This window comes from Melitaea cinxia, chromosome 15 (genome assembly GCF_905220565.1).
Source record: "Melitaea cinxia chromosome 15, ilMelCinx1.1, whole genome shotgun sequence".
In the NCBI taxonomy this organism is placed as follows: domain Eukaryota; kingdom Metazoa; phylum Arthropoda; class Insecta; order Lepidoptera; family Nymphalidae; genus Melitaea; species Melitaea cinxia.
Window position 1 is genome coordinate 32,493 of NC_059408.1, and position 10,342 is coordinate 42,834.

A 10,342-nucleotide genomic window follows, 5' to 3' on the forward strand; every position below is an offset into this window, starting at 1 on the left:
AGGTGCGCCACCAGACGCGCGGCCACGACGCGCTCGAACAGCTTAGCGAGCTCGTCGAGGAGGACGATGGGGCGGTACGCCGACGGTGACTCCGCCGGCCGGCCTTCCTTCCTGAGGAGGACTAACCTGCCTGTCTTCCACCGCTGTGGAATTGTGGCTTGAGCCAGACAGGCAGAGAATAGCCCTCGAACTCGCGGCGCCAGGTGATTCAGCGCCACCGCCCACGCCCTCCCCGGAATCCCATCCGGGCCTGGAGCGACGTTCTTCCGTCGCAGCCGCGCGACTGCTTCCCCGAGTTCCGACTCTTCGACCTCCGGTGCCTCCTCTCCGACGTCTCGATCCTCTCCCCGCGGTGCCATCGACGGCGGCTCGTGCTCGGCCGGCGCCGTCGGGAACAGGGCCGCGACCACCTCACGGACCACTTCGGTGTCCAGGGTCTCCGTGAGTGGAGGAGCCCAGGGACGGACCTTGCTGCGTACCCGCTTGTAGGGCATCCCCCACGGGTCGCTGTTCAGTCCGTCCAGCATTTCCTCCCTGGCCGCGGCCTGCGACTCGCCGATGGCACGACGGAGGCTGGCTTTGGCTGCCGTGTAAAGGGCGTACAGCCGCTCGCCCTCCTCCTCGTGCCGTGTCCTGTCCTGCGAAGCGGGGGGCGTCCTGAAGATGCGCCTCCTGCAGCGCGTGTACTGGCGTCGGACGGCCACGCACTCCCTGCGCAGCTGCGCTATCGTCTCCGACCACCAGTACACCTGAGCCCGCCCGGGGCGACCCCTCGACCGCGGCATGGCCGCGTCGCACGCGTCGGTCATTCTGGCCACCAGCCAGTCTGCCACCCTGTCCGGTGGACCGTCGACGCGCGGCTGACACGACGCCACAATCGCCGCTTCGTCGAGTCGCTCCCGGTCGAGACGCTTCAGCTGCCACCGAGGACCCTCCTCCGCCGGGGCGCGGCTGGAGCTTGGCGGCACCGCCGGACGAGCGGAGATCTCGAAGCGGATGTAACGATGATCCGAGAGAGTCTCCACGTCGTCCAGCACTCGCCAGTCCCGAACGCGGCGCGCGAGGCCGGGGCTCGCAAACGAAACGTCCACGATCGAGCCGCCCGACCTGCGCACGCACGTGTTGGCCGTCCCGCGATTGAGGACGGTCAGGCCGGTGGCAACGAGCCACTCCTCCAGAATCGCCCCCCGCGCATCTGTGGCAGGACACCCCCACAGACGTGACTTCGCATTGAAGTCGCCCAGCACGAGCACTTCCGCCGGATAAAACCTACGCATGATCGACTCGGTCCCGTCGAGAAACGCCTCGAACTCGGCGACCGACTTGTTCGGGGAAAAATATGCCCCGACGATGGCCACCTCCCCCAGCAGTGCCGCGACGCAACCCGAGCCCCTCACAATGTTCGTAAAGGGCGGGGCGCCCGCGGCGACCTGGGTCACGATGGCCACCACGCCATCGTTATCGCCGATCCAGTTATCCCTCGGCGGGACCGAGTACGGCTCGGCCACCACCGCCGCCCGCACGGACCACTGTACCAGGCTCTGGACGAGGAGGTCCTGGGCCCTGGCACAGTGGTTCAGGTTGGCTTGGAGCACCTTAAGCGCCATTACTATGATTGGGTGTCCATTGTCACCTCCCCAGCTCTGTTGGCAGGCGGCGCGCGGGTTTTATTTTTGGTCGCCGCCTTCTTCCTCCTTCCCGCTTTATTGCGAGGGCACGCAACTAGGCTGTGCCCAGCCGGTTTTTTCTCCGCCTGGCATATGGGACAGCAAGCTTCGGCAGTACATTGCCGGCGAATGTGCCCCTCCTTGCCGCAGCGGTAGCACTGGCCGCTGCGGTCCACTCCCTTGTCACACTTCGCTGCCACGTGCCCAACCTCGTGGCAGCGATAGCATTGTTGCGGTCTCGTCTTCAACAGGGTCACACTCGCCGACACGAACCCGACGAGTAGGCGGCGCCCGTCGACCACTTTCTTCGCCGCCTCTACTGGCAGGCGAACCCACGCTGTCCCGATGCCGGCGAAGTTTTGCCGTACTTCGCCCACTTTTATCGATTCCTCGGCGCATCCTCCCGCCTTGGCGATCACGCCGGCCAGCTCCTGGGGAGTGACCGAGTCGTCTAACCCGGCCACCCGCAGGTCGGCGCACTTCTCCGGGCGGGTGACCGCCACGTCCTCGCCGACGACCGCCTTGATGCGCCGGGCTAGCTCCTCGGCCTTCTCCTTATTGCCGGTGCCGGGCAGCTCGAACCTTCGCGCGCCGGTCTGAGAGACCCTATAGCGAGTCTCGACGCCCATGCTCGCTATAAGGCCGTCAGCCTTTATGGCACCGAGGACCTCCGCGTAGGTCCTCGTGCTGCCCGGCAACAGCGTCAGCTGCACCGCCGCCGATCGCGGCAATCGCAGCTTCGGCGTTTTTGGCTTTTTAGCCGGCCCACCTTTGTTCTGGGGCTGGGGCTGGTTTTTGGGCGGCCCCGCCTTTCTTCCTTTCCTCGCCACCACATTCCACCCCTCCGTCAGAGCGGCCGGAGCAGGTGGTAGGGGGCGAGGCTCGGTGGGCGCGGCGACTTGGGTAGCCGCACCCGCCTTCTTCTTCTTTTTCTTCTTCTTGGCAGACTGACTTGCAGACTTTGGGGCCGGGTTCGCTGGCGGAGTCAGCGTTGTGACCCCTGTCTGCGGCGGCGACGTTGCGATCTTCTTCGAAGCCGCCGGTGGTCCTTTTCGCACTTCAGACGCTTCAGGCAGGAGTCTGCCAGACTCCTCCAGCTTCGCCAGGCGGGAGTCGAGCATGGCGCCCACCCCCGCCATTATGCGATCGATCAGTCCGTTTTCATTCGCGGGAGGGGCTGGAGTGGACGTCGAGCCCAGCTCACGCCTGATGTCGGCTACACTCTGTCGCAGCTCGGAGATCTCCGAGCGGAGCTGTACGTTCTCCGCTTCTAGGCGCTCGTTGGCCTCCCGCAGCTGCCTGACCTCGTCATTCGTCGTTCGGTGGTATAGGGCGCCGAGTACTTCGCCTATACCCTCGGCGGACTCATTCAGAGCTTTCTTGCTCGTCCCTTTGAGGTTCTTTGATATCTTAGTGACAGTAAGAATGGCCTCGACGTATTCTTGGGCCTTCCTGTGTAGATCAATGATCGAGCATTCCCCCGACACCGTCCCACCTTCCGAAATTATGTTGGATCGCGAAGCTCTCACTCTCTTTGAGATCTCAATGGCCTCGCTTTCGGCCTCAAGCTCGAGCTCCCTCTCGCACTGCTTGAGGTAGTCGGCCTTGGCCTTGGCGAGGCCAACATATTGCCCTGTCGTGGGCGGTCGACCACGACCCCTGCGCGCCGTGTGACACTTTCCTGCCGTGGACTTATCATCAGTGTCATCTGACGTGTCTTCTTCCCTATCGCGCTTCCGCTTCCAGAGCCGAGCGCGAGACGAGTCGGAGTCGCACGGTGATCGCGACCTCATGCCGACGTCAGACAACTCTCCATCCGAAACAACTGCACCCTTCTCGGGCCTCTCCTCTACTCCGCCCTTCTCGGGCCTCTCGTCAATCTCCACACCATCATCATTTAAAATTGTTGATTTTTGAAATTCCATAACTGTTCCCACGAGTATGGGGGAAAGGGTGGTCAGCCCGAGGTAACACCCCCTGTACCTGGGCAAGCCTCGCGTAACCCCACTCTGGCCTCGGCGGGGCTACAGAGCAGGGGATCGCAGTAGTGACTGAACTACCCATCAGCCATGCATCCCCTCGCGCTGCGTCGCCGCTTGGGATTCGGGGTAATTTTTTATAGAGGTTTTCTTCCTCGCGGTCCGGCCGGTTAAGGCAAGACCCTCGGTCCCGTTCGTGGCCGCGAGACATGACCACGACACCACAAACGGGATTACGATAATAGGACGGTGAGCGAACAGGACTCCTGCCCACTCTGTCCGACGGCGGGGTAAGCGCACGCCGAACCCATCCACCCTCCCGTGGTGACACAGTGCGCGAGCGCTGTGCCACCTGATGCGCTCACGGGACAACTCTAATGTAGAGCGCCGGAATGCATCCCCACACGCGTCGGTCGTCAGCCGCGACGGGCAGCAGTGCCGCGATTGTGATACTGCTGCCCGTCCCGTTGCCCAGGGTGCACCACGAGGAGGTCACCGACAAGCACCCCAACCTAACCTAACCTAACCTAACCTAACCTAACCTAACCTAACCTAACCTAACCTTTTTTTTTTTTTTTTTTTTTTTTTTTTTTTTTTTTTTTTTTTTTTTTTTTTTTTTTAACGTGGGGAAAATCCGTCATGGACACCCTCCGGTAGGGGGGGCTCGGAGGGGATTCAGACTCTTACTGAATAAAAACCGCCACGTGTGTTCTACCGTGCGCCTATGTGGCGGGATCACAAGGACGCTTGTCAGCTCATTCGCAACCCCGCCGGCGCTTGCCCTTTCGGGCCCACCACGGTGCAAAGCACCTCGGAGGACGCACTCGAACACGAAGCGCGCCCTCCCCTCCTTGGGGGACCGTGCAAGTCGGACGACGAATCCCCCGACCCATCGCCCGCGTGGCCCCCCCGCGGGCAGGGGGACACCCCCCGCCCGCATCGCGCCTGTGGGTACAATCCCGCGCCGCCCCGGCGCCCCAGGCCTAGCCCGGCGACTCGGCTCACCAGGCACCTAGCCCGGGGCGGACAATGTCAGCCCGACGAAGCCGACAAAGGCCAGGGTGGCCGCAGTCAAGGCCCTCTAGCCGACCGCAGCCTCGGCGCGAGAGAGCGCCCCGCACGTCTTAGGGCGGGCGAGCGAACCCGCCCACCCCACTCCCCGCACCGCGTCGCAGTGCCATACCCTCACCGACGGCAACCTACGTGCCACCCCGCACCGCGCACGACCTCCGAACTGAAAGACGGGCTTTCCGGGCCCCCTTCTCGGAGCGAGGAACGAGTCGGCAAGACCGTCAGTCCGCAAGACCCGCCCCCGGTGATCCAAGTCCGAGACCCGTCCCGTCCCGGGCCGAAAGACGAGCCGCAGACCCCCATAAGTCCGCAAAACCACCCCCGGTGATCCGGGACCGAGACCCGACCCCGGCCCCGGAGTTAATCCAGGACCGAGACCCGCCCCTGGAGCGGAAGACAACGTTTCCGGTGATCCAGGACCAGCCCAGAGGACCTTCCCTTCCTTAGGGGCGCGCCCAACGGCCTCGACACCCCTATGCGCTTTCGCGCCTCCCGGAGCGCGACCCAAAGGCCCCGGCACTCCAAACGCGCCTACGCACGTCCTCCCCGCGCCGCGTCGCAGCGCCAAACCCTCACCGACGGCAACCTACGTGCCATCCCGCACCGCGCACGACCTCTGAACCGAAAGACGGGCTTACTGAGCCCCATTCTCGGAGCGAGGAACGAGTCGGCAAGACCGTCAGTCCGCAAGACCCGCCCCCGGTGATCCGAGTCCGAGACCCGTCCCGTCCCGGGCCGAAAGACGAGTCGCAGACCCCCATAAGTCCGCAAACCCGCCCCCGGTGATCCGGAACCGAGACCCGACCCCGGCCCCGGAGTTAATCCAGGACCGAGACCCGCCCCTGGAGCGAAAGACAACGCTTCCGGTGATCCAGGACCAGCCCAGAGGACCTTCCCTTCCCTAGGAGCGCGCCACACGGCCTCGACACCCCTATGCGCTTTCGCGCCTCCCGAAGCGCGACCCAAAGGCCCCGGCACTTCAATGCACTTTCGCGCCCTCCTCCCTGGTTTTGGTCCGCGGGGGTCCGAGGACCCCTACCGCCCGCGTCTCGCTAGTAACGCAGGCGGCACTCCCCTATCCGCCACCCGGGGGACGCGCCCAGGTAGAAGACCAGGAACTCCTCCCAGACCTAGGTCTGGGGCCTGGGAACCTAACCTTTTTTTTTTTTTTTTTTTTTTTTACGTGTGGAAAATCCTTCATGGACACCCTCCGGTTGGGGGGGCTCGGAGGGGAGTCAGACTCTTACTGAACAAAAACCACACGTGTGTTCCGCCTATGCGCTTGTGGCGAGATCGCGAGGACACAAAGCTCTTTCGCGATCCCGCCGGCGCCTGCCCAGACTAGGGCCCGTCGTCGTCGCCGCAAAAGCGACAGCGACCCGAGAGAGGATCCCTTGAACACATAAGATCGCCTCTCTCCGTCCTCCTCGGGATCGTGCGATGCGGTCGATAGATCCCCCGACCTATCGCCCGCTGATCCAAACTAACTACGGGGGCGGCGGCTGCAGGTTGGCCAGGTAGGCCCTGCGCCGCCGACCGCGTCTACCGCGACGAGACGGAAGCGAGTTCGGATCCCGTTCCCGCTCCCGCTCCGCCGCCTCCTTCCGCAGCATCACGGCGCTGCAGAAGGAGGAGACGGCGCTCCAGTTCTCCTCGCTGCTGACCATGGCCGAAACCACGGCCGGCAGCGAGAGATCCGCTCCGATGGCCGCCGACAGGGCGGCGCGCTCCTCGCACCACGCCGGGCAGACCGCGCGCGTGTGCTCCGCCGTGTCCTCGGCGCCGGCGTCGCAATGGTGACATTCCGACGTCGGCTCCCGCCCCAACGCTCGGCACAGATAGCGACCGAAGCAGCCGTGCCCGGTCAGCATCTGCGCCAAGTGGAACGACATCGCACCGTGTCGCCTATCGACCCAACCGCGCAGAACGGGCCGAATCGCCGCCACCAGCCCCCGACTCGTAATTACGTTCGGGTCCTCGAGATTCTCCGACCACTTCCGGAAGAGGCCGTCGCGAGCTTCTCTCCTCCATCGCACGACCTCTTGCGGACGAGGCGGTTCCTCCCTCAGGCGCGCTTCCGTCACGCGCCAGAAGACCGACGCGAGAGCTTCGGCCTCCAGTTCCCACGGGGGGCTGCCGGCGAGGAGACACGATGCGGTGTAGGACACCGTGCGGTACGCCCTCGCAGCCCGCAGCGCGATAGCGCGGTGCGGCCTGCGAATCAGCGACACGTTCCGCGCACAGAGAGCGCCCGCCCAAATCGGAGCGCCATACAACGCCATCGAACGCACGACGCCCACGAAGAGGCGTCTGCATTTGTCGGCGGGCCCTTCTAGGTTGGGCAGTAGACTCCCGAGCGCTCCGGCGGCGGCCAGAAGCTTCGGGGTCAGCCGCCGGAAGTGTTCGTCGAACTTCCAGCGACCGTCGAGAACGATGCCCAGGTACTTCATCGTCGACCCGACGGCGATCGAAGTACCCCCGACGACTATCGACGTCCCGGGCGGAGGAGCGGCCCTCGGCCCGTGAAAGGCCAGGACCTCCGTCTTCTGCAAGGCGACCTCCAGCCCGAGAGCCCGAATTCTGGCCACCACTTGCGCGACGCCGGCCGTGGCGAGGCGGCCCGCCTCGCGGTGCCCGCCGGCGCGAACGGTGACGAGAGTGTCGTCTGCGTAGCAGATGACCGACACTCCCGGCAACGTGGCACCGCGGAGCACCCAGTCGTAGCCGATGTTCCACAGGAGCGGTCCGAGGACCGAACCCTGCGGAACGCCGCACGACATGGACCGCCTCGACAGACCGCCGCCGCCTATCGGGAACTCTACTGCCCTTCCCGCAAAGTAAGCTCCGATGAGCCTACGCAAGTAGCGCGGGATACCGTGGTATCCCAGCGCCACCCTCACCGTCTCCCAGGGCAGAGAGTTAAACGCGTTGGTCACGTCCAGCGAGACCGCCCACAACACTCCACCCCGGGAGACCGCCGACTCGGCGAGGTCCCTGAGGTGGGCGATGGCCGCGACGGTCGACCGCCCCCGACGAAATCCATACTGTGCCTCGTGCAATCCCGGGTTCATCGACTCGAGAATTCGAGTCGCCAGGACGCGCTCGAACACCTTACTGATCTCGTCAAGGAGCACGATCGGTCGATAGGCCGAAGGCTGTTCGGCCGACCGTCCGTCCTTCTTCAGCAGGACGAGCCTGCCCGTCTTCCACACCTGGGGAAACCGGCCCTGCTCCAGGCACCTGTCGAACAGGGCCCGAATTCTGCCGCCCATGCTACCCGTCGCGAGGCTCAGCACCTTTCCCGGGACGCCGTCCGGGCCCGGGGCGGTGCGCTTCGATTTGAGCCTCGCGACGGCCGCACCGAGCTCCGCCTCGGTCACAGGGGGGATCCCGCTCTCCGCGAGACGCGGCTCCGCGACACCCATAGCCGGTGGGCTCCACTCGTTCCTATGAGGGAAGAGGGACTCGACTACGCGCTGCAAGATTTGCGGCTGCAAGCTCGTGGTCAGAGGGGGTGCCCACGGACGGAGCTTCTTCCGCACCGCCCGGTACGGCCTGCCCCACGGGTCTCTGTCCAGAGTTCGCAGCCACTCGTCCCAGCACGATTCCTTAGCGCGTGCAATGCCCGCCTGCAGCGCTTTGCAGGCGGACCGGTAGGAGTCGTACAGGCCGTCCTCTGCGGCCTGGTCCCTTCTTCGCCTCCGCCTGTAGTTGGTGAATCGGCGGCGCGATCTCACGCAGGCTTCGCGCAAGTCGCGGAGCTCCGGACGCCACCAGTACAAGTGCCGCCTCGGCGGGAACGGCTTCGCCCTCGGCATCGCCGCGTCGCAGATCCGCGCCAGCGATTCGCGGATGCCCTCTGCTTCCTCGTCGACGGAAAGGGCCGGTTCCGAAGGTCGGCGGATCCATTCCTCCACTATCGCAGCCTCCACGGCGATCTCCGCATCCATCCGACTCAGCACCCAGCGCGGGCCGGTGCCGATCGGAACGCTCGAGTCGGACGCGTTCGAACGCGACGAGGAGACGTCGAACCGAATGTACCGGTGGTCGGAGAGGGTCTCGACGTCGGTCAAGACTCTCCAACCCCGGACGCGGTTGTGGAGGTTTCGGGACGCGAAAGTCACGTCCACAATGGACCCACCGCTCCTTCGCACGCAGGTGTTCCTCGTGCCCCGATTCAGCAACGTGAGGCCCGTTGCCACCGCCCATTCCTCCATGATCGCGCCCCTCGCGTCAGTCGCCGGAGCCCCCCAGGTCACCGACCTGGCGTTGAAGTCGCCGGCGACCAGAACGGCACGGTGCGGCCGCCGAGCGATCGACGCCCCGATCTCCGCGAGCATTGCTTCGAAGTCGGCGAGACTCCGGCTCGGGGGAGCGTACACGCCGATGACGACCACTCCGTCCATCGTACCGAGTGCGTATCCGCTCCCCCTCCGGACGTCCACGAAGCCCGCAGAGGCCGGAGCGATCACCGCGACCGACCCGTCCAGGTCGCTCAGCCAATCGCCACGATCGGGGACCGCGTAGGGCTCCGCCACTATCGCAATCTTAATGCCCCACTGTGCCATGCTCTCGATCAGCAGATCTTGAGCTCTGGCACAGTGGTTCAGATTGGCCTGCAAGAACTTAATGGACGCCATTAATTATCGGCGTCCATTAAATCCTCCACTGGCTTAGCAGCCGGCGCGTCGACGACGGTAGCCTTTACGGGCCTGTCTTTGCGCCTGCCACTCTTGTTGGTCTTTCCCTTTTTCTTGTTGTAGTCGGGGCACCTCCTGTCGCCAATTTTGTGGTTGGCGGGCCGGTCCGCCGCCGCACATATGGCGCACTTCGGCTCGGCTTTGCACTCGCGAAGTCTGTGGCCCGACTCGCCACAGCGGTAGCAGGCGCCGCTGCGGTCCACTTCGCGAGTGCACTTCGCGCCGACGTGCCCCGTCTCCTGGCACCGGAAGCACCTCAGCGGCCTCGGTTCGAGCAGCCGGACCCTCGCCGTGGTCCAGCCGACGCGCAATCGTCCTTCACGGGCGACTTTTCGCGCCGCGACCACCGGGCAGCTCACCCAGAGCGAGCCGTTGGGGGCGAGGGAGCCAGCCTTCACATCGTCCGGCTGACACCCACCCTCCGCGGCCAGTGCTCGGGTGACCTCCTCGGTGGCGACGGAATCGTCGAGCCCCATGACCCGCAGCTCGACCCTCTTCGAAGGCCGCTGCACTCTGACGGCTTCCGTGCCGAGGACTTCTCGCAATTTCGAGGCGAGAAGGTCGGCCTTCTCGCCTTTCTCCGCTCCAGGGACCTCGATGATCCGGGAACCCGTCGCGCCCGTTCGGATCTTGAGCGTTTGGATTCCCAGATCATTGAGGTCTATCTTGCTTCGAGCCTCCTTGATTACAGAGGCGTACGTGACGCCTCTGTCCTTCGCCTCCGGCTGCAGCGTTATCGAAACCGCCGCCGAAGACGGCGCCCGCAACTTCTTTTTCGGCTTCGCTTCTTTCGAAGCAGCCGTAGCCGCAGCCTTGCCTGGCTTCCCGGCCTTCCGTCCGAGGACGGTAGACCAGGTCTCCCGCGCGGCAGGAGTCACGGGCGCCGGTTCCGCGGCAGGCTTCGGCGCTGCCGCCGGAGTCTCGA

General features: G+C 64.9%; 1 protein-coding gene across 1 annotated transcript; it reads right to left on the bottom strand.

Moving 5' to 3' along the window:
- Nucleotides 1–1,609: 1,609 nt before the first annotated feature.
- On the bottom strand, nucleotides 1,610–3,460 carry LOC123660543. Its single transcript, XM_045595600.1, has one exon. It carries the CDS (start codon nucleotides 3,458–3,460, stop codon nucleotides 1,610–1,612), a length of 1,851 nt encoding a protein of 616 aa, XP_045451556.1.
- Nucleotides 3,461–10,342: the final 6,882 nt, after the last annotated feature.

Coding starts and splice junctions, on each gene's coding strand:
- LOC123660543 (XM_045595600.1), bottom strand. CDS start 3,460: ATGAGGTCGCGATCACCGTGCGACTCCGACTCGTCTCGCGCTCGGCTC.